The sequence below is a fragment of the Charadrius vociferus genome, unplaced genomic scaffold (genome assembly GCF_000708025.1).
Source record: "Charadrius vociferus isolate BGI_N301 unplaced genomic scaffold, ASM70802v2 scaffold192, whole genome shotgun sequence".
Lineage (NCBI taxonomy): Eukaryota > Metazoa > Chordata > Aves > Charadriiformes > Charadriidae > Charadrius > Charadrius vociferus.
In genome coordinates, this window is record NW_009647437.1 from 1234923 (window position 1) to 1261273 (window position 26351).

General features: G+C 36.4%; 1 protein-coding gene across 1 annotated transcript in view; it reads left to right on the forward strand.

The window, feature by feature from the left end:
- Positions 1–25780, forward strand: part of PLEKHH2 (pleckstrin homology domain containing, family H (with MyTH4 domain) member 2) — a 50393-nt gene extending 24613 nt beyond the window's left edge. Inside the window, exons 10-29 of the mRNA XM_009880635.1 lie at positions 323–467; positions 2688–2824; positions 3877–3987; positions 4250–4336; positions 4863–5021; positions 5698–5778; positions 8970–9149; positions 9917–10025; positions 10128–10240; positions 12504–12683; positions 14504–14601; positions 15078–15255; positions 17063–17218; positions 18318–18415; positions 18823–18964; positions 19714–19859; positions 21434–21563; positions 22419–22505; positions 24242–24379; positions 25464–25780. Of these exons, the coding sequence (XP_009878937.1) occupies positions 323–467; positions 2688–2824; positions 3877–3987; positions 4250–4336; positions 4863–5021; positions 5698–5778; positions 8970–9149; positions 9917–10025; positions 10128–10240; positions 12504–12683; positions 14504–14601; positions 15078–15255; positions 17063–17218; positions 18318–18415; positions 18823–18964; positions 19714–19859; positions 21434–21563; positions 22419–22505; positions 24242–24379; positions 25464–25646 (2658 nt within the window). The 3' untranslated portion in view covers positions 25647–25780. The remainder of the gene's footprint in view (positions 1–322; positions 468–2687; positions 2825–3876; positions 3988–4249; positions 4337–4862; positions 5022–5697; positions 5779–8969; positions 9150–9916; positions 10026–10127; positions 10241–12503; positions 12684–14503; positions 14602–15077; positions 15256–17062; positions 17219–18317; positions 18416–18822; positions 18965–19713; positions 19860–21433; positions 21564–22418; positions 22506–24241; positions 24380–25463) is intronic.
- Positions 25781–26351: the final 571 nt, after the last annotated feature.

A 26351-nucleotide genomic window follows, 5' to 3' on the forward strand; every position in this document is an offset into this window, starting at 1 on the left:
GTCCTTGTGTCAGTGCCAAAGCTGTTTATAGTCAGACAGCCAGCAGTAATCACAGCATTGTTTGGTTTCTGGCAGCCTTTTGTGATTTGGAAAGACCCATGCCTTGAGCTACCTCAGGTTTCTGTTTCAAAGTGTGGGGGTGGTTAAGTATACAGAGGGCAGAGGGAATTCAGTTTTATGTTATATTTGTGTGCCAAAACTCACAACCCAAGTAAGAACAGCTTTGAATGTTACAAAGCCAGCAGAGCTCTGCCGCAGTATGAAGGAAATGACTGATACCCTTTATGCAAGGTATCAAGGAATGTTGTGTTAATTTCTGCAGAAAGCAACTCAAATAAGCAACAGCCCATTTATCGATGAGTCGTCAGGTTCTGAGGAAGAAGACAGCTCTCGGTCCAGCTCAAGGACTTCTGAGTCTGATTCTCGAAGCAGAAGTGGTCCAGGTAGTCCTCGGGCTATGAAACGAGGTAGGCAAAAAACCGTAAGAATGAGTTACTTCTAGGAAGTTTGGAAAACTAGGCAGTTTACATGATCTTCTTAGAAATTGACTTCTTCCTTAAACAGCGTGGACATCTAAAATCCAGGTTTTTATCTCAGCTGTCAAAGCCTAGATCTATTATTCAAGCAGGAGAAAGGACTATTATACATAGCTTTCTTTTTATTACTGTTATTATGGCTGTGTTTTTAAGGCATTAATCTAGGAGCTGGCTGTTGTCATGAGGGCAAAGTGCCTTGTACATTTAAAGCAAGAAGCTCCATTCTATCTATACTCTGTCATGCCAATGAATTCCTATGACCTTTAACTGTAGGTAGGCAAAACTGATATAGAGAAAAAAGCAATTGCCATCAGAAAAAAACTCCACACATATTCAAGTTTATAAAACAAAGTAACAGTTTCATGTGATTAGAAAGCAGGTAGAAAAGTTCCAGCAGAGTATTTGGTTCTGTCATCTCATGCAATAAAGGACTTCTTTCATTTTTACAGTGACTGTCTCAAGGTCCTGTGCAAAGATTTAGTTAAAACACTTGAATCCGGTAATGTTCTGTCTTTTGTGGAAGACAGTTCTCACAGCTCTAGGTAACTGTGTGTTTTCCATCTGCAGAATGAAAATAATATGCTTCGTAACATTGAAAGATATAATGCTTCCTCATGGGGTGACAGTATCAGTGTTATATCCCTGTGAATATTTCTTCACTGGGTAAACCAAGGGAGACTAAGATCCCAGTGAGGCCAAGTGTTAAGATCCTTCATTACACATTGCTTTAGAAATGCAAAATAACATTATTCAGTACTCTGTGTTACACATACTAAAATCCCAGTTAGCAGATGCTCCACTCGGTCACGCTTGAGGAGGTAGACAGAGCCACTGGTCCACTAGGCGTTCTCCAGTGTCAGCCACACGTGGCGTCGAGTCCCATTTCCAGTGGTGTAGTTACAGTTTTGCTATGTCAGTGTGAAAAGGACCCAGAGTTCCTGCTTCCCAGCAGCTCCATCTTGCTGAGTGAAAACCAGTGCTATGGCTGCAGATGCCTCTCATGTTACATGCTTGCACAACAGGAAAAGTAAATTAGCTAATTTAATAGCTGGTTTCACCTACAATTTACATCCTTGGCTGTAAAATGGAACCATTCCTTTTGTTCATGCTTTCTTCTCATAAAATAGTCCTTGCATTGTTTCATGCATGGAAACCTTTCTTAACCACAAAGGATATACGTACATACGTTTGTTGAGATGACTTTGTTTAAAAATCTAGGCAGTCACAAATTTAGGTGCTTAACTAGCTTGCTGCATATTTGTTATTAAAGATTCTGCTTGAGAAGAGGCGAGACCACTCTGAAAGCCCAGGTGGTTTACCAAAGCAATAAATGAGAAAAGATTTTTTTAAACAATAAAATTGACAAATGAGTATGGAAGTGAATGAAACAAAGGAAACAAGGCATCTTCATTTTGATCTTGGAGAGTAACCTTTCAGAGTAGAACGCTAGTCCTTACAAAAGTACATGTTCACATGTTTGAAAATAATTATTTCTATGATGAATAGGGGAGGAATGTGAATTGTGATTGATGGTTCTCTAGAATTGAAAACTGGGTGCATTTTTTTTCAGGATTAAAGGTAATAAACTCAAAAAAAATATCTTGAAATCTGGAATTCAGATTTTTAGAAAACCTCAGTATAAAAATTCATTATAATTGCAAAATAAAGACAGTAACCTACAGCTTCAACACGTGGCAGATCTTGAGCATAGCTTCTTAGTACGGAAGCAGTTGCATGAGAAATCCAGATACTAGAGCAAATGATAGAAAGCGGAACGGGAAAGTTGCTTAGTTTAATTAAAGATCCTGTATTCATTTTCTAGGGAGCGTCTGATGCATGGCACTAACTTCCTTTTTAAAAAAGCTGTAGTAATCTAACAGAATGTGATTATATAGAGAAGACATTTATTTATTGTTTCATTCACAAGTGACTTAAACTCTGTTTAATTATGAAGAAAATAGGATACAGGTATTAGCACCGTGCTAATAGTTCGATATGCTGATATTTTAAAAAATTCTCGGTTGTGGTGGATTTATGTTGGTACTTGTGTTTGCCTGCAGATCCTACTCAGATATTCTTTCTGCATGGATATTCTGATCTGATTTGTTTCTAATGTAATAAAAAAAAAATATCTTTTTTCTTTTAACGCAGGTGTGTCTCTGTCTTCTGTGACCTCGGAAAGTGACTATGCTATTCCTCCAGATGCATATTCAGTAGATACAGACTATTCAGAGCCAGAGCAAAAACTTCCTAAGACCTCTTCCTCATCTAGTGATAATGGAAAAAATGTGAGTACTGAAGTTCTGTGAAGAAGTGTACCTGTGTGTATATTTACGTATATTTATGACTGCTGCCAAATCTCTATATTCAGTCTTGCTGAATCACAGCCTGCTTTATGAGTACAAGTAGTAAAATATAACAACAATAAGTTAGCCATATAAGACTATAATGATTGAAGGAAAGCGGAGGATAATTCTGAGCTTTCTATATAATGAATGAAAATAGGTAGACAACTCCAGAAGACAATTCAAAGCACTTGAGATTTTCCTTTCTTGGAACCAGATCTGGTATCAGATTGCATATGAAATACTAAAATCAGCTTGGCATTCCACTGAAGGAAATCTATGGGCAGTAATATGTTTCTACAGTTTCCTCATACAGGGGAAACTTTACGCATCAGAGAAACTGCAAGTACAGCAACATGTGAGGACAGGTCAAAGAAACCAAACCATTACGGGGTATTGGTCTGTCTCTGGGAATTTTTTAATGGCCTGTGTTGGTAGTTAGAGTCTTAACATACAAGTGGATTGACTGCCTGGTGATGAAGATAATTTATTTTAAGGTTTCTTCACAGAGCAAATCTGTGAACTCTGTTCTACAGGTGTACGCACTAAAAGTATGTCTGTGTGGAGCTCTGAATTATAGTGCTCTATATCTGGTCTGTATGTTAGGCCCTGTAGTTGGGAAAAAATACATATTTACATTGTATTTATTGTGTTCCTTGTTTAATACAAATAATTAGAAAGTAAAATCAGGAATCATCATATTCTTCATTCTTTTGTATAGTTCTGGGCAAATCACTTACTCTCCTTCATGTACTATAACAGTAAGTAGGGGTAATAATTAGTTATCCCACATGCATGGCATTTGTCTTAATTAATGCTTGTAAAAACTTTGTCATTGGACTGTCTCATCACATACTGTAATTATTATTTAGCATGATTTTAAGTTATTAAAATATCTGTGTGTGTGTGTGTGTGTGTGTATTTATACATATCTCTGAGGGGTCTAGGTATATATGTGTACCTAACTGCTTTTTATCTAACTTCTAAATAATCAGGAACCTTTGGAAAAATCTGGATATCTGTTAAAAATGAGTGGTAAAGTAAAGACCTGGAAACGACGCTGGTTTGTGCTTAAAGGAGGCGAATTACTGTACTACAAATCTCCAGTAAGTACATGTAACTTATCTGCTATTTAATATTACATTGTTTTTACTGAGAATCTAGGGCTCCTAGAAGGAAAAGAAATGCATTCCTGGTGTCTGAGCTGTTAGAGAGTGATTCAGCACTCAGTTCCTCAAGAGGTGTACAAGGTATTCAATGTCTAACTAGGAAGAAGTTATCAAGATTAATGTTTAAATGAGTTCTATAATTATTTATTGCAATTTGTTCATAGATTTAAAATATTCTTATTCCATTCTTTCCATACAGAGTGATGTCATTCGAAAACCTCAAGGTCAAATTGAGCTAAATGCATCTAGCCACATTGAAAGGGGTGATGGAAAACAAACAATTCAGGTGCGTCCTTTTCTCATCTGTGTTTCAGTGGGTATTTATTCCCTCCATACCCACAACTGACCCCTTGTTCCAGTCCCTATTGCACTGGAAGTCCAAATGTGGACTTGGAATTAATCAGTGCCCTTCGTTTGAAATCAAAGAATCATTTCAGTTACAGAAACTATAAGAAGGCCTGCATGTAGTCTTGTTTGGATTGCTACAAAGGTCAGATCGTCACATAATAGATATAAATAAAGAGAGTAGTCTTGGAGTCAGTCATTAGGGTTGAGAGAATTTGTTTGTCAGAAAGGAGATAAATTGAGTTTTCTCAGCTCTGCTGTCCTGGAACTTTTCAGATGAAGCCTTAGAAAGGGTCTGTCTGCTCTGTCTTCTGGCCACAGTATGTTTCACTAATGGAAAGTACATTGGGGAAAATAAACCCCCCAAAGTTTTGAAACTACATTGGGAAGTATATCTTACAATCTTCACACTGTGGGGTCAAAGGTATAATGTTCCTAAAGCTTAAGACCCTCTTGTTACTACATAGCTGACCACAGAAAAACGAACATACTACCTGACTGCAGATTCTCCCAACATCTTAGAAGAATGGATCAAAGTACTACAGAATGTTCTTAAAATACAGGCTGCCAGCCCACTTTTCATACAGCCCGAAATGAAGCCAACCATGAAAGGATTACTTACAAAGGTAGGAACACTTTCCTTCCCCCCAGTCTGCTTTATTCTATATTTCTTAAGAATAACATCTAGATAAAAAAGGCCCTACAATAAAATAAATACAAGCAAAACAGACACATATTTGCTTTCCCAGTACTTTACAATGTGAACAATCCAGAAGGACTATCAACTCACCTACTTTGGGCAATGTTTTTCTTCTGGATGTTTCGATTGATTTGGTTTTTCTTTTTGTCTTTTTAATTCATGAGTTCCTGTGTTGAGTTCTCCATTTGCACTTCAGTGATATCCTAGTTCAGCACGGGTTTCAGTAGCAAATTGACCTGCCTTATTTCAGTGGAGTGCTCTTTTTCTATATTACTCACTGGAACAGATTATTTCAAGATAATAAGGATACTGTATAAAAGGAATTTTTCTGTTTTATTTTTTTGCATTTCCTTAGCTTCCACTAATTTAGGCCTGATCAAAAGCCAAATGAAAAACTCACACTGGCCTTACTAGGCTTTAGATGTGCATCTAATGCTTTAATTCTTATGCCCTTAATAGAGTTACGCAGTTTTAATTATTTGTCTATGTGAAAAGGAATTTGAACCAAAGCATTTATTTGCAACATCACCAAAGTTCAGAGATGGTGAAATGTAGTCTGTATTTCTCTGGCTGTGCTTGTTCCTAATGTTCTGTAATTTCAGGTGAAACACGGATATTCCAAAAGAGTTTGGTGTACCCTAGTTGGAAAAATTCTGTATTATTTCCGTAATCAAGAAGACAAGGTAGGCCCCTTACTTGTTTCCTCAGCGAATGGAAGATAACATACTGAAGTAGACTTTAAACAGTAAGGTACAGCTTTATTAAGGTACAATTGGCCTGGGTAGCGTATGCCCATTTTATCATGATTACCAAATATTTAGACTTCACAGATTGTCAATTTGGAAGGTTCCTATCTAATAGACAGTAATCCAGGTCACACCCATGGGTCTCCTTCTCCTACAGGACATGATGCATATTCTGCATCTTCTTATCCCTAGCCAAAGGGGCACACTGATTTGCTGACAGTTCAGGTCTCTCTTTCTGACAGACATGAGACTCATCAGAAAAGACCTGGCTGTCATTTACTTCTGGAAGCTGACCCTTTCTAATGTATGTTTGCAGTGGGCAGTGACTGCAAGTTCCAAGAAATTAAATTTTTATCCGTTACTTGACTTCCAAATCCTGTTCTTTGGTATGTCACTGTACTTCCACAGTGCTGCAAGAAAGGCAAAAAAAACCCCCAAACCTTAGCAGGGTGCGGAGTTTGCTGTTTTGCAGATGTGTGTCTGTGGAGGGGATCTGTTCCCATTCCCCATCAGGATTATGGGAAAGGAGCTCACTGTCTACAATTGATGAAGTGGACAGAAATGGAGATGGAGGACAGCAAAAGAAAGGGATGAGAAAATTATTTCCAAACCTAGGGAAACCTAGGGAAAATACTGTTTGAGGAAGAAAAGGAAGAAACGGGATCCAATCAGCTTTAAGTTAACCTCTCAACATCCCATATCCTGTAGGACACAAGGAGCTAAGGAAGAGCAAGACCTGGCTCTTCCACATTGGGCCTGACCTTTAGTTCTCTACCCACACTTCTGAATATTGTTAGTCCTAATATTTCCAGTCATACTGACCTACAGAGACAGGACAAAAGGACACTTCCTAGTCATACTTTTCACTTGTCGTTTTGCTCCCAAGGCATTGTATTTTGTCATCAAGAAACTTCTTTTTAATGCACGTGGGTCAGGAACAAGATTTGGGAAACTTCTACAAGAATTCTTGTTAACACTGCTGAGGTTATGAATATTTGATTCATACTCTTATTAGCTAGCTCTACCAAAAAGACTGCTGACACTTGACAAAATGGTAACAGTCCATTGAGACATTATAACCAACAGTTCAAAAAAATACAGAAAACCTCATTTGTTACTTCTAATCTAACCAAATAATCACATTGGACCCAGTAATTCGTAGTCTTTGTATAAAGCTAGTTACTCCCTTTGTTATCCTATCTTTTTTTAGCAATTTTTAAACATTAAACTAAACCTTATTTCTGGAACTATATGAGTAAGCAGTAACCATCCATCAAAACATTTTATTTTAATTACTCTTTAAAAGTGTAATACAGGGCTGTGGAATCAAATGAGTAGATTATTAATCTCTAGCTCATCTTACAGAGACATTAAAATTAACTTGCATTTTCTCCTGTGAAGAAATCTCTATGTTTAAAGTATCTAAATTTACACATTTTTACCATTGAAGATTTTGGGGTTATATCATGCCCTTTAAAAGCATTTAAGAATTTTGCTGGATTCTTGTGAATATTTCCCTCACATTTGGAACAAGTTTTGCTGCCCTTTTAAAGCAAAATTGAAACTAATTTGCTAGCTTGTAACAGAATAAGAATTTAGCTTTTGTAAGCAGAATATGTATGGAAAGTTTTCCAAAGCTAGTTCATTTCTGATGTTCAACAATTTGCTAATTAAAAACATGTTTGCTGTAGCTGAATGTGTCTGTGCAGAAACAAATTACACAACCTGCAGTGGTTAATACAGTAATGGAGTACATTTAAGTGGCCTCCTTTCAAAATGGAATTCAAATTAAAAAATCAGCCAACTGTGTTTTAGTTAAACTTAGTGAATAAATCAGTCTTGACTATTTCTATGTGAAATGACACCTCTGGATTCTCAGAATCTTCTTGTTCAAAAAGTTGACTATTTCAGAAGCACCACAGAAAATACAAATAACCACATGCATCTGTAATTCTTACTAGTGAAAGCACTGGAATAAAGAGCCGCCACTATGTGATGTTTTCTTCAAAATGATTATATTATTAACAGCTCATTTTATCAAATCACTACTCAAGAAGCCCACCCTAGATTGAGTCAAAGTTGCCAGCTACTCTGCAGTATGGTATTTTCAATTTTTAAAAAGTATTATTGAGAAGCCTCATCTGCTTTTCACTGGTGTTGATATTTCAAGACAGCTGACTTCAGGCTTACACTTACATGTGGCATAAATAAGATGCTAGTTACTGTAGCACCCTACTATCCTTTTACCAAAGGGAAACAAACATGCCTCTCTTTCTGCTGAATCACTAAGTATTGGTAGACATCACAAACAACACAGAAACAGTAGCCAAGGCTTCTTCACGACACCTTAAATAACATTCTTTTGAACATCCTGATGTCTGAACGGCTAGAGAAAGAGCAGTGGTGCTGTGGGAAGGGAGGGAGCTTTGCATAAAATAGGCAGTAAGGACTGTCATCCTCTGTCAGTCCTGTCACCCAGCTGTGAAGATTGCACGCTGTATTTGTGTTCATCGTGGCTTCCTGTTGATAATGACTATGAAATAATTACTTCTGTGAAAATTTCCTTTTGAATGACTTTTCATCTAAAATACTTACTGATAAATGATGATAACTACATATACAACTCAAGACTCAAGTACTGTGATCTATCAGACTGGAGAATGAAACCAGCTGAGAAGGTCTACATAAAAAGATTTACCTTTTGAATTTATAGCATGAATAAAATAGTTACATCAACAATACACTGCTGTCCTCTGAAATAACAAGGCTATAATTAAAGTACTAGGCTTGACCCAGGAATTTTTGCTTGGAACCAGGTCTGGAAACTCTGAAGAATTACTTCTCTCACCCTAACAGACATTTATTGCTTTAACTAGATACAGAAGCAAACCTGGGGAAGATTTTTTAAAAAATCTCACTTTTAGACTTTGGCACATACCATTCTCCTTCTGCTGTCTGCAACAGCTGGCTTATCTGACATTCCTTGGCAGGACTTAAAATTAATAAATACAAATGGGCATTGATGGTAGTTCATGTTTTTCTTTCTATTTGTAGAAGTAAGAAATATAAAATCAGTGTGCACTAAAACAAGTGTTTGCTCTCTCACCACTTCTGATATTTACTTTTAGTTTCCTCTTGGTCAAATCAAGCTTTTTGAGGCGAAGGTTGAAGAAGTTGATAGATCATGTGATTCTGATGAAGATTATGAGGCTAGTGGTCGCAGTTTATTATCAACACATTACACGGTTGTTATCCACCCCAAAGATCAAGGACCCACTTATCTTCTTATAGGATCCAAACACGAGAAGGTAATAAAAGGACCTTTTTTATTGAGTTCCAGTAACATGTCTATGAGTATGGTTCTGTGATATGAATATCTCTTAAAGAGAAGGAGGAAGAGGACCTACAAGTCATCTGGCTTGTAGTTTAATATAATAAGCAAGGAGAAGGTTCTGTTTCATTAATATCGATTAGCATTTGTTTGCAAACCAATGCTATTGTAGGTAATCATTTTAAAACAGATGAAAATAAGCAGGCTTGCCTACTATAAGGAGGTGGTGCAGAATATCAAATATAGTATATTTGGAGAATTTTGCTCACATTACACTAACTTGTAGACAGACTTCTAGCAGACCTTCCTGAGAGGTTTCAGGATACTGTTAGTTATTTTCACTGATAAGACTAACGCTAGGGAAGAAGACTGCCCTACTGAAGTGAAGGAGAAATAAGAGGGATGGTTAAAACCATTTTTATTGTTATTCCTTCATTGTTCTCAAGTAATCTTGTAGACCTCGTTTGCTTTCTGGCCTTATCCCCAGGTTAGCAGGATCTGGCACTGATAAAAAGGCACTACTGTTAGCTTTCTGAAGAGGAAAGGAAGAATGCCCTGATAATTAGCCATGATTTCTGAGGGTAAAAGACTTCTGAAGAGAGCCCTGTCCGATCTTCCTTGCTTAATATTTGTAAAATAGACACCATGAATACAGGTGTATTCAAACAAAGGCAAATTTCTTTGGTAGTGTTTCAAGTTGAGAGCAAAATCCTGATGAAGCAGCTCCGTGTTTTTCTACTTTAGGACACGTGGCTTTATCATCTGACAGTTGCAGCTGGAGGTACCAGTGTAAATGTTGGATCTGAGTTTGAACAACTTATTTGCAAATTATTAAATGTGGAAGGCGATACCAGTAAGTTTGGTTTTGTTTCAACATACTAATCTGCTAATACTTATTTACTGAATGTGCTATGAACTGGATTAATTACAAAACCTATATATTTTATCTGTTTAGCTTCTCAGATTTGGAGACATCCTACCCTTTGCCACAGCAAAGAAGGAATTACTTCCCCTCTTACAACATTGCCATCAGAAGCCTTGCAAACTGAAGCAATTAAATTATTTAAGGTAAAACCACAGCAGATGCCTTTTTTATTAACTGACTTACTATTTGAACTCTTAGCTAAAGAATGGCTATTAATTGGCTTACTAGAGATGTTCAACAGATAAGAAAAAAGAAAAGAGAAGTTGGCTCAGCTTTAGTGGAGGTAACTAATGGACAGTAGCAGAATGTCCCCATATTACCTCACCAAAGACTATCGCTTCCAATGTAAAGAGACCACTTTTACTTGTGACAGAGCAGTTTAGGCTTCAACTTTTGGCCTTTCTACTGAGGTTATTGATAATTTGCAAGTTAGTAGAAAAATCCACAGCCATCCTGGATGATAATTTTATCACAAAGTTCATAAGCCCCAGAGAATCTAACAGCATTGATGGATCTGTCTATTCAGAGAACTGTATCTGAAACACTATTTTTTCAATTAGATTTCAGGAAGATCAAGTGGTAGGTGAAAGTTTTGTTGCAGATATATTTAAAGCAGCTAGAAGACATTTTCAAAACTGGAAGAAAAACAAAGCAAAGTTTAAGTTTAAGCAAGTCATGGATTATTTCAAATTGAGGTAGAAGTTAGAGATTCTACTGCTCTTTTTCATAAAAAGAAAATCTTTTCTTCATATGAAGTAGTTATTCTTAAAAGACTGATTAGGTATTCTAGTAATATAAATAGAGAAAATATTACAGAGTAAAATTATTGAAAGTATTTCACAACAGTTTTTTGAATTCACTTTTAAAGATGTCCATACACCTTTAAAAACATACAAATGTGTATCTCCCAGTAGTAGTGAAAAGGCTTTATGATTAAGAGACGTGCAACGGTTCATAACTGCTGTGCTGCAGCTAGTTTCTTGAGAATTTTTGTATGCCAGTAAGACCTTATATCTTTCCCAGTTAAAGGCCAGATAGGTGGTTGGTATCTTTGAGCAGCAGTATACTGCAAAGCTATTACCCTTCTTACTCCTCTCTTCTGCCCTCACCCAGGTAAAACGACTCCTGAATGTTAAACTAATAGCCAGGCTATAAAGTCTATTTCAGAGACAAAATAAAATCTTGCTCTTCCTTTTTCTGTACTCTTTGAAATAAATTACAAGTTGGAAAGCATGAAGCTTGCATGAATGAACTTTCTCCGCAGAACTTGTACAAGTCTAAAGACAAAATACCCTGAAGCATCAACTATTTGGAGAATTTTGATGTAATGGTTCAGATCTAGAAAGGAATTCAAGGCAAGCACCATGTGATCAGTCACAGCCACTTGTAGGCAAACTTTCCAGCTTGTTTCTCTGAAATGTTTCGAGCACTTTAAAGAAGTACATCCATCTTATGTTCTGCAATCCTGCAGCATGAAAATTTAAAAGGAAATGTACTTCTCTGATATAAATAAATTTACATCTATTTGGAAATCACTCTCTGAAATATATTTGAGACCTAATTCAAATCACAGACACTTGCCTAAAATAAATAAATAAGAGATGACTTGCATGACCTTTATTGAAACTTTGTATGAAGCAGTTTAAAAGTCAGGTAGGGAACTTATGTAGAAACAGATAAAGTCATGTTTCACTTATTCCATTGCTGATAAAAATTAGTACTGTGCATCCACATATTTTCAGATAGACTAGAAATGCTTCCATCCATTTCTTATATTTTGTTTATATACCTTGAAAATTCATCAGCCATTATATAGAGTAAATGCAATGAGTGATACATAACCTTTCTTCTAGTACAGCACAACAAATGCTTAACACCTGGCTTTCCTAACAGTACTAAGGGTATGAAAGGTTATACTTACCCACAGTAAAAATACCAGTGAAAGCCAAGATGTAAAACAAATGGCTTTGAGTTATGGTTTTCTTATCTGTGTATATTCTGCCGTGTTGTGCTCACTACTTGCACAAGCATTTTACACTGGCTGCCATTGAGAGCTGTACACTTTGCATTTTAAAGTCCGGTAGAGGGGTAAGCTATGTTCAGCACGTCCTTAAGCTTGCCTACCACCACAACTGTTGCGGCTCCAGGTAGAGCTCATTCCTTTGGATACCGAGTGAAATGCATGTTTTTTAAGAGGTGTTTTTGTCTTAAGTCTCTCTGTATAGCTTCTCATCTATTCTGGCCCCTTTTCACCTCTTTCTGTCGGGCCAGCAGGGTTTCCTTAATCTACTGGTAAACTGACTAATCGTGACTTCAAGTATAGCACACTCTTGTTATACAGAACATCTAAAAGATTTGTTTGACCTTTTTGTATGTAAACTCACTTGCTTATTATTTTATATCTAGACCTGCCAGTTGTTCATAAATGCTGCAGTTGACTCTCCTGCCATTGATTACCATGTATCTTTGGCCCAAAGTGCCTTGCAGATCTGCCTCACACATCCTGAACTTCAAAATGAGATCTGTTGTCAGCTTATTAAACAGACTAGACGTCGACATCCACAAAACCAGGCAGGACCAATACAGGTAACCCAGTATTTATTTTAATGGTATCTATTTCAACAGCAGTGAAGGAACTACCCAGACTGTTTAGAACGGTAAAGGGGCTCCACTCTTCTGTAGCTTCTGCTTACTTAAAATCAGATAAAAACTTGGGCTAACATCTTATTACTGCTGTGTCTTCCTGAAATCAAGCTGATGCTATCCTCCATCAAACTACGTGTATCTGCTGATAAAAGTGTGTATGTGCCTGTGCTGGTTTTAAAGGCTGGACATACAATGGGCTATCTTCAAGTTAAGTGTTGAGTGAGACATCGTGTATGGAACCTAATTCTCTTTTACTGCATCTTTCCAAAGAGAGGTGCTGCATCAGAAAGCTTGGTGGGCTAAACCACATGGCGGATGTCTCTATAGCATGAGTGTGAAGAAAAGCTGTAGTGCCATGTTGTGGAGTCTCAGATATGCTCAGGGTTTCTGACAGATGTCGCCTTTTGCACGTCATGCTGTTCTGCATGCACACTGCATGCTAGATTATAAATACATACTTAAAATTCTTCACTTTTTCCACTGCCAGCTATTCACTGGTATCCAAATATGTAACAATCAAATGAACTGAGATGGAAAGGAAAGCTAGTAGTTTGCGCAGAATTAACAGAACTGGAACAATAGTGCTTTTGTTGGAGCAATACCTACAGAACTAGAAGATGGATCAAAAAATGAGAAAAGAAATAACCATATTAAGGCTTTTGTAATAGACACGTTTTTCTCTTGCCACAGAACACAGAACATGACCAGCAGACATACCTATTATCTAGAAGCAGCCCGTATCTGGGATATGGCCAGTATGTGTGCATCACTAAAACATCCACAAAGCTTTTATAACAGACATAGCATGTTCATGTCCATTAGCACACACTGAAATTACATATGGCTGATGGAATTTAAACTAACTGTAATCCTTCTTTGGTACTTTTTGTACCACTGCCAAGGCCTCCCCTCTGATACAGATAAATAAATTGTTGCTATCATAATCCACTGGCATGATTTTTAAGAGTTAACACACTCAGTAAAATGTTTGCAGCCTCACACTAATTCTTTAAGTCCTAAATTCATGCTGTAGTCTCCCACACTTGCCTATACTGCAGTGTTTTTCTGAAACAGAGCCAATGCTATCCTCCATCAAAGTACAGGTATTTGATGAAAGGGAGTATCTCTGCCTGTGCTGTCAAATTTCTATTCAATACCAGACAAGTCAGATAAGAGGAACCCCATGTTCTAAATTTCAGTGTGATGCATTGATACAGTTCTGAGAAAAGTAGTTGCAATGTTGGTAAGTGTATATCCAAAGTACATGAGAGCAGTCTGTATTAAGTGAAGCCTAAGGATACATATTGAGAAATGAAAATATACCTAAATATTGAATAATTGTTTTTTCAATAGTTACTGCCTACTTGATAGGAGGAAAATGTCTCATGGGTTGCTTCATTATATATGTAACAGGAGAGCTGAATTAAAATTGCACAGGCATTTCTTAGTGCTTGGCCTTGTAGCCTTAGTATTTTTTTCCTGTGTATTAACTGCTTTTTATACAAACTATCTGCTTTTCCATTTCCTGCCCTAAAAGAAACTTGCTGTACACAAGTAAATAGAAAGAGAGCATTTTGGCCTTCTGATGAGGTGACATGCTTATTTACTCAGCTTTTTCTCTGTGTTTTGATTTTTTATTCCTATTTACAGCTGTCTGTTACTCGACTGGGCACAGTAAGCTGCACTGCTGGCCAGGAGCCCCAGCAGGAAGTTTTACTGTGTAAGATGTTTAAAACAGTGAATGTCTTCCTTTTGTCCAGGGCTTGCAGCTCTTGGCTCTCTGCATTGGACTCTTTCTGCCTCAGCACCCATTCCTTTGGCTTCTCAAACTTCATCTAAAGAAGAATGCAGATTCCAGGTGTGCCTGAATATTACTAGCCAGCTAGTCGACTAGTCTTTCTGAAGTACCTTATTTTCAATCTTTCATTTAATATTTCAGATCTTTTGTCATGTATTTTAAAATAAATTTGAGTAGAAGTGTGCTCCAGTGCTACTAAAATGTATTACATGTTACTTCTGTGCATCACTTGGGAAAGTTATCCTTCGTTTTGAAAAATATTCTGCAGCAGAGCTCTGACTGCATGTTGCAAAACCATGAAAACCAAAATATGGCAGTTTCACAAAACACTCTGAGCCGTGTTCATCTTTGGCACAATCCTGTTGGTCTCAGTGGACTAGTTCTCTTTATAATTCCACATGGAAAAATGTGTTGGAAATCTCACAGAATGAAAGCTGAGTGCTCCTCGCATCTGGCATCCCCAGAGAGATATACTCACAGTTTACTATCCTTTCAATCAGTCCCCAAGAACTGCCTTATTTCTCTTTTTGTCACAGGACTGAATTTGGGAAATACGCAATATATTGTCAGCGATGTGTAGAGCGTACCCAGCAGAACGGAGACCGAGAAGCCAGACCTTCCAGAATGGAAATCCTTTCCACTCTTCTAAGAAACCCCTACCACCATTCGCTGCCCTTTAGTATTCCAGTTCATTTCATGAACGGCATATATCAGGTAATGTCAGGTAGACCACAAAATCTGAGCTCTCCTAACCCCTTCCTATTAGCATATACATAAAGTAGTGTATCAGAAACAGGATTATAAGTGTTAAGGTAAACATGGTTCAAGCTTCATCCTGTGCCAGCGCTAGCAATGGCATGCACAAAGTACTTGTGATCTGATTTGATAAACAAAGAGTAAAGGTTTTGGAAAAAATCTTTAAAAGAAAGAAAAAAATTAAAATGTCTTAAGAGTGAGAAACTAAAGTTCTGTTTCTTATTTAACCTGACCACCAGATGAATGAATTAGACTGCAGAAAAGGGAAAGGTATTAAATTCCACTTCCTTTCATCAGACATCATGGAAGTTAAATATCTTGGTGAAGGCCTGGAGGCACAGCTGTAACTCCCATTATCAGTCATGAAGGATAACCATATTTGTTACAGAACAAACACAGCTTCATTCTTAACTCTTTTGGGACTTCATCAGTCACAGCCTGTAGGAAGGTTTCCGTGGGCTTCCATGCATACTGCTTCACATCCTGGTTCATATTTCTAACTGTGAGAGCTGGCTGAAAAGAGTTTTTTAACAATTCACAGTTTTCCTAGACAGAAAGCAAGTTTTTATACGAAATCAAAGCGATATTGAATAAACTTTTCATTTCAGGTCACAGAAGAACTCTGTTTTTTTTCCCCTCAAAGTTTCTTAATTGCTTGCTGCTTCACCAGCGAAACAGAAAAAACAACATGTATTTAATCATCCTAAAAGGTTTCAAAATTGAAGTTTGAAGAAGAAAAGGAATAACTGCTCATTAGTTATTTATTGCTCAAAAATCTATACTTCCGAGGGCTATGAAAATTGTAATTAAATACATAAAATACTTCAGTGGGATCAGCAAATAAGCAATTATAGTGGAATTTAAAAATCTTGTATTCATCTCTGAAGCTAGATTCAGATTTTTTTAAAATGCCAACCACTGAGAAGCCCCAAACAGAAGTCCAAGATCCATTTTCAAGAAGTTTCTCTACCAAAAGACTAAAATACCTTCCACATGTCAAATACAGGAAAACACCCTCAAAACAGATTTAAGTAAACATCAGCAACTAGTATCCGTATAAAAGCCATTTATCATCTCTTGCTAAAATGCTTTAGTACTAGTAACAACAGACAAAAATTCCTATTTGGGAAAATAAAACTTAGAAGGCCCTGTATATTACTGACCTATGTAGTACTGACAGAGCAACATTTCTAAAATATTTTGGATCTGCCAGTGTATATCTGCCATCTAATATCCCTTTGAAGTTGCACTTGATGAAAAATGATTAATTGATCGCATTTGTTTCACCACCATATTGAAAAGTATAGGAAATTATAGTTTTCTTCATTTTTCAAGTGGTATTTTTCACAAAAAGCTCAGATACTAGATTGCTTTCTGTTATATAAATTCTGTAGCAGAAATTCAAGTTTAGCAAGTGCAAAGAAACCAGTATAAACAAAGAAAATAAAACCAAAAGTATTACATTTGGAAGCATTTTCATAGTGACTTTGAGATAATAAACAAAATGCAGTAAGTTACAATCTGCTGTTCATTTTTTGCATGATGAAAAACTCCAGTAAACTGACTTCCCATGTGGAAAACCTGAATCTTTTCCAGACCTTTTATAGAAATTTTTAATTTCCAATGACAGTAAGCTATTCACAGAGGATGGAATGGGTCTTATATTCCCACTGTTATTCTAGAGGTATTATCTTTCAAAATCTCAGATTTAAGGGGGGGTGGTTTATAAGTTTGATAGCAAAATACATTTTGGCTTTTTTTTTAGGTTGTTGGGTTTGATGCCTCTACCACTGTGGAGGAATTTCTGAACACCCTGAACCAGGATACAGGGATGAGGAAACCAGCTCAGTCAGGATTTGCACTGTTTTCTGATGATCCCTCTGGCAAGGATATAGAGCACTGTCTTCAAGGAAACATCAAGGTAAACAAAAGCCTTTAATAAGCTCTGCATATAAAACAACAAAATATCTTTATTTTACAGACCTCTCACGTCAATGTAAAGGAAAACCTTTTTGAGGCTGAAAACTGTCTTTTGTTTTTTTTTCTTCATAATGTAAAAGGAAAGATTTTTCAAAAAACATCACGTTTTCAAAAAGTGAAATTTGTTCAGTGAACTATATTTAAAAGCTTTGTCTAGGAGACTGATACTATTCAGAGAACTAACAGCTGGGTTAAAAAAGAAAAAGTAAGCTGTTACTAATCTCAGTTCTTTAAAAAGCAATTGGAGTCCAACATGCATTTAGAGATTTCAGTTAGCATTTCTGGTATAGCACCAAAAGATGACCATTTTGAGGTCCAAAAAATCATTGATACTGGTGTGGAGATCCTGGGGAAGAAAACAAAGAAAGTGTTCCTCATCTACATACAGAATAATTAGGGTTCAGTTCAGGAAATTTCTTCCAACGTTTGATTGTTCTGAATTCTGAATTTTAGTTGTCTATTGCTAGAATTAAATTATTTGCAGTAAAGAGTGGCAAAATGCAGTATAATCTGTGCCTTCATAAAATATTAGATATTTTCCAAGCCTTTTAGCAAATAAGAACTAATGAATTTTTTGTGCTTCCACCAAGTAGTCTTTTGCACCCTTTGGCCAATGTTCACAGCTGCACTTTGAGTTACAAGGTGCGATACAGCCAGGCCCTAGTGACAAAGAAGCAGGGTCATCACGATCAGCCCCCTCCCTCTACCAGAAAAATTACTGTATGGAAAGCAAAATGTATAAAAAATGTACTTATTTTCTTGGTAAATGTAACTTAAAGAGCTGTTCACATTACTGTTATGGCCCATTTCCAGAGGTAGCATGTGTGTTGCAGGATAAACAAACAAAAATGTTAATTATTAAATGCTCCAACTAAGAAATGCAAGTAAAGTTATCTTTCAGTAAGTTTAAAAATTCAAGTTGTGTATGTTGCTGATATATAATAGGTAAAAGACATTAAAATAAGTTGACAATTTCTGTTCAAAGGTATTTTCAAAGAAGAATACACAGCAAAGTCAGTTTTGTATTGCTTTCCTCCTAGATCTGTGACATTATTTCAAAGTGGGAGCAAGCCTCCAAAGAACAGCACCCTGGGAAATGTGAAGGCACAAGGACTGTCCGCCTTACTTACAAAAACAGGTTTGTTTAGCAAGTATAACATCTCTGCCTTGTCCCAAGATTTGTTTTTAATTTCTGCAGAGTTTCTTCATCTGAAAAATATTGGCTGACTCAAAGCTTGCCACAAAAATAGTAAATGGGTGTAACAAGAATTTTTTTTTAAAAAAAATATAGTTAATTTTTGCTAGTTCTTAAGAGGTGAGCAGGGCTGAAAAAAAACCAAAACAAAAACACCCCAAAAAAAGGCAACGCTGAACTCAGAAGACTGAAATTAAATATTTGCCCGCTGGTTCAAGTGCAAGTGTTACTCTGCTAATGTGTTTTGACACTAACGTAAACATGTCACATTCAGAGCAGATACTGCTAATCCTCAGGGCTAATGCATTTCCCTATCTTCTTTATTTAATAACTTTCTGTCTTTTCTGTAGGCTGTATTTTTCAGTTCAAGTCCATGGGGAGACAGACAGAGAGAAGCTGCTGCTAGTATATCAGACAAATGATCAAATAGTCAATGGACTTTTCCCCGTAAACAAAGAACTAGCGATGGAATTGACAGCTCTTTTAGCTCAGGTAATCCTTGTGCATTAACGACTCACACAGCAGTTTTACAGATGAAAAACTTGAATAAAGAAAGGGGTCCAGGATTGCTTGACAGTCCAGTGACCTCCACCTTTCATATGTGACAGTGCAGGAAACAGACTGGGCTGGAATCTTTGTGTATGGCTAACTCAGTACTTCAGTGGAAATGCTTTACAGCCTATGCTGCTGTTGGCACCAGTACGGATAAAACATGCTTCACCTCCTACACAGTCAGGCCCCCTTTGATTAAGTATCACGTAATCACGTACTATTTCTTCATTCACTATTCCTTACATGATTTCTGCAAGTTAATATACCAAAGTAACAGCTGTTTAATGAAAGGCTAAGACTCCATTACTAGACGCGGTCTTGAAAAGATCTGTTTTATTTTTAAAAAAATTAAAGGCTCAGGGGAAGGTTATTGAGAAAGTTATTTGATGGTGTTACTCAATAAATCTAAACTGGTTTTTGTCAGCTGGAGATGTAGCAATCTCAGACCAGAATTAGTAAGGATGAGGTTTATACAGTTTATACTTGATATTTATCCTTTTTCCATGGGAAATATAAAATCAGAAAAATAAAATTACATGCATGACTTTTATATCAGTGAAAAATATACATTAATTATCAATCTGTTGTTCTTTTTATACTTGGTAAGACAGAGAAGACAGCTCATAATACCCAGCTAGAAAATTACTCTGGAGTAACAAAAAAATTTTCCTTCGTGGTCTTCCCCTTAGGTAGAGATTGGAGATTTTGAACGGCCCTTTTCGACTCCAGCAGGGCAAGTCACTTCCCAGTCCAAGTCCAATCAAACATTAAAACAAGTTTTGGAGAGATTCTACCCTAAGAGATACAGGCATGGCTGTTCAGAGGAACAATTAAGGTGAGATGTATTTTGTGATTCATATTCTCTACAAATCTAGGAGTGAAATGAAGAAGTTTTAAATTGTCATTAGGTACAACTTACTGTTATGCCATATTTGCCTAAACCTGTGTTTGAAACTCGTTTTCGTACTAAATTGAATAACCTATTTCCTCTGTATATTTCTAATCTAAACAGAGGACCATCATTAAGCACGCATTCCAGCAAAAGCTGTACAAGTTACTACATAGTGTTACAAAACCCAGCGATTTTGAAATTCGTATTTTTCTTATGCAGCAAATCTAAATTAAGTCTGTGCACAGACTGAAGAACTACTGAAAGTAAAGGACATGCGGATATGACCTGAGTGTTTGCTACTCAAACATGCAATCTCTGGCAGCCAGTCAAATTGGCAATACGTTAACTTAGTGGACTTGGCTAGTAAGGTAGCACTTAATTTAAAATTAATATCATTTCAATCAACATCTACTAATATGAAGACGAGCAGAACAGTGTAATAAATTATCCAAAGGCAATGATACAGCAATTTTGAAGTCCAATAAACATAGAAATGTTTTCCTCATTCTTCACCACAGGGTTGAGAAAGTTTAAAGCTATTATCATACGCACAAAGTAACATTATTACATACTCAGAAGATAATAAGGACACTCAAAAGTATATGCGCAACAAATAGAAAGTTTGGCAATTAATTGCAAAGAACAATGAGTAAGAGGCCCTAGATTAGACTAAATCACAGAAGGCAAGTCAAACATCTGTTAAACTGTTCAAGTAGTCCCTAAACTACCCATTGCCAGGGCTGGAAGTCTGTGACAGGGAAAGAATCACTCTATGCCTGCCCTGTTGCTTGTATTCTTTTGCTAAGGGTGCAGTTTGACTTCATAAACTTCTAGTAAGAGTAAGCTGCAAGTGAAAGATCTCCCTTTACTACACATTCCCCCTCCCTTTTCTTGGGCTGCATCTAATAGTATTGTGGCTGCCCGGTGAGTCATTCCAGCAGGTCAGTATGTTAGAAAGGTATTCTGGGGTGGGGATTTTGAGGATTAGTTTTCCATACGATCATTTTATTGAACCAGCTCACCATGGGGCCACAAAAGAAAAGAGCCAGTATGAACACATCGTGCATCAGAAGCACCCTTCTTGGTAGCAGCACCCAGATACACTAAAGAAGAGTAGCATTAAGCCATATCTTCCACATCTACTACTAGCCACAGGTAAAGAAATGTGCTAAGCTGGATGGATTTTTGGAATGACAACTGGCATAGCTGTTGAGTACTGATAAAGGTAGATTGATTACCTGTAGAGACACACTAAAAGCTGTCCTAGACTTTTTCCCTTTATGCTGCAACTGCTACATCAATATTTAATCACAAGGTTGCAGAAATTAGAAGATACTTCATAATTTTTATGTGCATAAAAATATTAAATGACGTTTTGGATGTATTTAATACTGTATAAGTGATAGTTGTATTAAATTATCATTTTAACAAATGGATTATTTTTTGCTCATTAAACTCACTATGGTTAAGCATTTAAATTCCTTTCAATAACTAAATTACATATTTAATTTCAACAGACAGCTTTGTCAGCGATTGTCTACAAGATGGATGGCTCTCCGGGGGCACAGTGCTGCAGACTGTGTGCGCATTTATCTCACTGTAGCCAGAAAATGGTCTTTCTTTGGTGCTAAATTGTTTGCAGCAAAAGTAAGAAACTTTACTGAATTTGAGTGGTGGGGCTTTTTTAATATAATTTGCAAATAGTAATACCTTTTTGTTGAAAATGAGTGTGTTATACGTGTGCTGATTGAATCTCTTGTCAAATTACTAACTTGTTTAAGCCATATACTGGTGAAATGTAATAGCCATAGTACTAAGTGTACATGATAGTAACTTTCCAATATTTGCTTGTTATACATTATTAATCTAGGTGTTATCTTTCCATTTTCTTATATCTTAGTTTGAGATAGCCTTTTTGTTTCAGACTTTTTTTACCTCGTAACTAGTAGAATACTAAAAAGGCATCATTAACTAGCTGTGGAAGCTGAACCTTGCAGAAACACTAAATGTTAAGGGTATTTACAGCACTCTCTGGCCTCTCTCAATTTCTCTTAAACCACTAGTACCTTAATTCTCCTGATTCAAGTAACAGCTATGTTAAACAGAACTGTCACCTCACCCCTCATGTGTTATTAAGTAATCCCAGTATATATATATATAAATGTGTATCGGCACTCTGTTCTTTGCATATGTAGACATATGTGCTAGTGAACAAACTTTAAAACATCTGGCTTTTTTTTAAATTTTACTAATAAGACTATACATTTTACTGGACTAAGCACCAGGGGAGGCTTCAGGAGTATTAGGTTGAGTTCATAGTTCTGCCACTGGCCGCCTACATGGCTTTGGGCAGCTACTTCAATTCCGTTACATCAGTTCCCTCCCAGTGTAAATGTCAGTAAGATCTGTGGATGGAGAGAGCTCTATAATAGCTGAGAGTTAATAATTATTTACATATTACCTCATTTTGGAGTAGTAATTAAAGAACATTTCTCTTTGTAGCCTCTAGCAGCATCCTCAGTTGAGAAGTCCTTCATATGGTTTGCTGTACATGAAGATGGCATAAGCATCCTAGATTACAACTCTATGGTACGAGAAATTTCTTTGTTAATGTTGGTCAAAGTAGATTTTAATACTGAGTATATGGAGAGATTCACCATCATACTACATAAAAGATGGCATTAGCCTTCCATGCTAAGTTATCTATAGTCTTTCTCTTAAAGCAAAAATTCATGCCTTTCAAAACGCTTTAACGTTATCATCATTATAGTAGCACTAATAATAGAAGTAAGTAATGAATTCTTTGCACAGAATTTATTTTTGTTTATCAGATACAGTTTTTATATCTTTTAAGGAAATGTTAATATTTTAATCATTCAGATGTCAGTAGATCCATAGTTACAGTTCTTACAATAACATTAATTTTCTTTTCCTGGAGACTTCATTTTCCATTATTATTCATAATACATACACTCTGCAAAGAGCAGTTACTTTAAAAGATTGTTATTTTCATTGTATTATTTTTGTTTAATAGTAGGTAATATAACCCAGTGTTATTTAATTATGTCATTTTAGGCTCTGATTTTTCTTTGATTTGCAATAAAAGTTTTCATAGAAAACGACTCATGGTAATCAGTATAAAAAAGCAATGCCTGAGAAGATCCCTGCTTTAATTTATATCCTGCAAAGAAACAGAATGGCATGGTGCTATTAGCAAGTGCTAATATTGAATATCAGAAAATTAAAATCTCAACTTTATAATTGTACTGATACGGGCCTTTTCATTATGTTTCTTTGCAGTTAAAGAAATCATAAAACAAAGAACATGAGGAGAGCAAACAGCAGCTCTGTTGAGAGAACAAGCAAAATGAGCTTGCATCAGACTGCAGAAAGCTCTGTAAACACTATCTACTTATAGAGCCTGCTATGGCATTTCTGCAGAGCACTGCCACTTTACACTACCAGCAGGCCTTACTCACCATTCAAGAAATGCTCAGTCTCTGGAGAATATTCTGATTTTTCTGTAGGAAGGATCAGGGGTATCAGAAATGATGTTGCAAGTGGTGGTCAGAAAAAACACCATTTCAAAGTAAGGGCAAAAAAAGGTTTAGTAACTGAAGGACGTTAAATCAGTTATTGTACAGATATTGTCTTATGATGAATTTTAAATGTGAACATCTGCAGCAAATTAATATGAGTCTTAATGATAAATTAAATGCTAATCATAGACTCAAAGGCCACTAGTGTAGTGTTGAACACTACACTATAAGAGCTGAGGCATGGAAAACAGAGGAGCCATGAAGAGCATCTATGTTTCATCAGAGATGTGAAAAAAAGGAGAAAAAAAAGAATTTAGTTTCATTTGTGTGTCTGTAAACTACATCACTGCACAAAAAGAAGTCCTGGAGTTAAATCCCTTTAGATGTCTCATACTCTGCCATTTAATTTATTTAGACACAGCTTCGATTTCAAATGGAATTCCTAAGATTAACTTCTCTAAAAGTCAGTCAAGACATGTGTAAATTAAATAACACACTTGAGCTGAAACCCGCTTACAATATCGTTGATCTAATTAATTTGGAAAAGAAACAGAGGTGAAACTTACACGAGTTATCATCTGCAATGGAAATTCCTCATAGCAAAGGTCTGAATGAAGCTATCCCAAAATTAACAATTAATTTCAAGATTCATAAGAGGCCAACAACAGCATTTTGAAAAATACACATGTAATTATATTTTTAAAAGAAGTATTTGTCGTAATCTGTTTTTCCTGCATTGTCCTGCTTATAGCTTTGCATTTTGTTTTTTGGGTTTTCTTTTTTAAGCGATTAACAGTTACATATACATATACAAGTCTGATGACTTTCGGAGGCTATCAAGATGATTTTATGTTGGTTGTTAACAATGCTCAGACAAAGGACAAATCAACTGAAAAACACCTTTTTGCCATGACAAAACCAAAGGTTGGTATATTACCTGAAATAGTTTCCTACCATCTGCTACTTTTCTACTTTTTCTAGTGGGTAATCCTTAACAGATGTAAAAGATGAAACACCTCCTTTATTCTTAGCATTCTCAGATTATTGACTTTTGCCAGATGGTTTTAGAGAGTGAAACAATTAGTAATATAAGAGCTAACAGTGACACTACTGATGTGTTCCCTTTCTTTTCATGGCCCTGTCTGTAACATTCTAATTTTTTCATAGGACAAAGAAGGCTATTAAAGACAGAAAGTATATGCAGTACCTAAAAACTAGTCGATGTGCTTGATCAGCACCAGACATAATTTTTAAGAAGGCACATTTGTGTTCTACAGTGGAATTGTAGAACAAAAGGTCTGAAAGATCAGTCGCTTCTTAACAATCCTAGGATATTTTTACCTTTCGTGAAGAAACTGTTGCTTTTTACATCTAGAGTCTGTCCTTCACTGGTAAGATTGACTATGTCTTTTAAAAAGTAAAGATTTCAAAGTCTTTTGCTGTTAGTCAGAATAATTATGAAAAAGAATACAAAATTCCAATTTGGGTCAAAACACAACACTTGATAGCATAGTAAGCATAGTAAAATACATCTGTTTAAGTTTCCTTCCCTTATAGGCAAGGTCGTGTGGGTTGCAAAGAGAAAATATGGTGAAAATCTCCCAGAAGTCTTTATTCCTTGTATCCATGCTGTGTCTTTAGTTCTCTGAGCACTAGGTATTTTCTAGCAAAATTGAGGGAACACATCATGAAAGTTTTTTCTGAGCGCGACATCTTTTCGTCTTCAAAATCTCTCTCAGAACTGAAAGAAACCATCTGTTTGAATCATTTAAGACTGTGGAAGACAAAGTATCCAGCATACTAATGGGAATAACATTACGTTATTGGCAGGGAGCAACAGAAAAAAGCTCTATTAGGCATCTCCTCACTCCCCATCATTAATTTATTTGATAAAGGACAAGTACTTTTCCAGTTGATGGCGATTGTCACTTGCTAAAAAGTTAGCTATTTTTTCAGCAGTCAAAACACATCACTGTATTTTTCAGAGTTTTGTATGTTCCTGTTACAGATTCTTGAGATCACTCTACTGATTGCCAGCTATATTAACAACTTTCATCAGCTGAAAGGAGCTTCTCATCACCTCTCTGCTCCGGCATTACTGACACCTCAAAGTGGACAGAAACTCAAGGAAATGGGGAGTCAGCCACTTCTGGCAAACAACAGACCAACTAAATGTCCCACTTTGTTATGAAAGGATTATGTATCGTGATAATGCATCTTTCTTACAGGGCTTTCTACCCTGATTGAAAACCTTTTGATGTACAAGACATAGAGCACAAGTGGGTGCATAAACAAAAGAAAGGCGGACAGGTTTACATTCATTTCAATGGTACATAATAGGAGGAGCCCTTTAATTAAAGGCCTGAACTGGAATGATGATGAATCAATTTGAGGATTCTGCTTTACTGCAGGTGGCTTGTGCCTACAGCTCAAAAATAAACGTGTCTGTTGATAGTGATGGGGAAAGGTGGCCTTGGGAACAATTGTATAGATTTTAGTAGTTTTCCAGATATTTTCTCAGGGACCAAACCGTCTTCAACTCTTCATCTCTGTTTTCCAAAATGATACAAGTTGTATAACCTTCATTTTGAAAAGGAATTTTTGTTTAAAGAAAAAAGTCAAACACAGAATATTTTCCACTTCCAGCATGCCTCCTTATTTGCAATACAAGCACCGTGGGACTAAAAAGAACGAACTGTTTGATTTGTATAATTGTTTCCCCTTTAAAAAAAAACATAAGCACATCATGTAACTATTATAAATCTAAAGCATATTCTCATGATACACTCTAGCCTTTGTTATACAGCTATTTTACTTGGCAAATCTGCAGCTTTGGTCTGGTAAATTTCTAAATAAACCCTCTCTGCCCCAGCCTTTTGGAAAAATCTAAATTGGA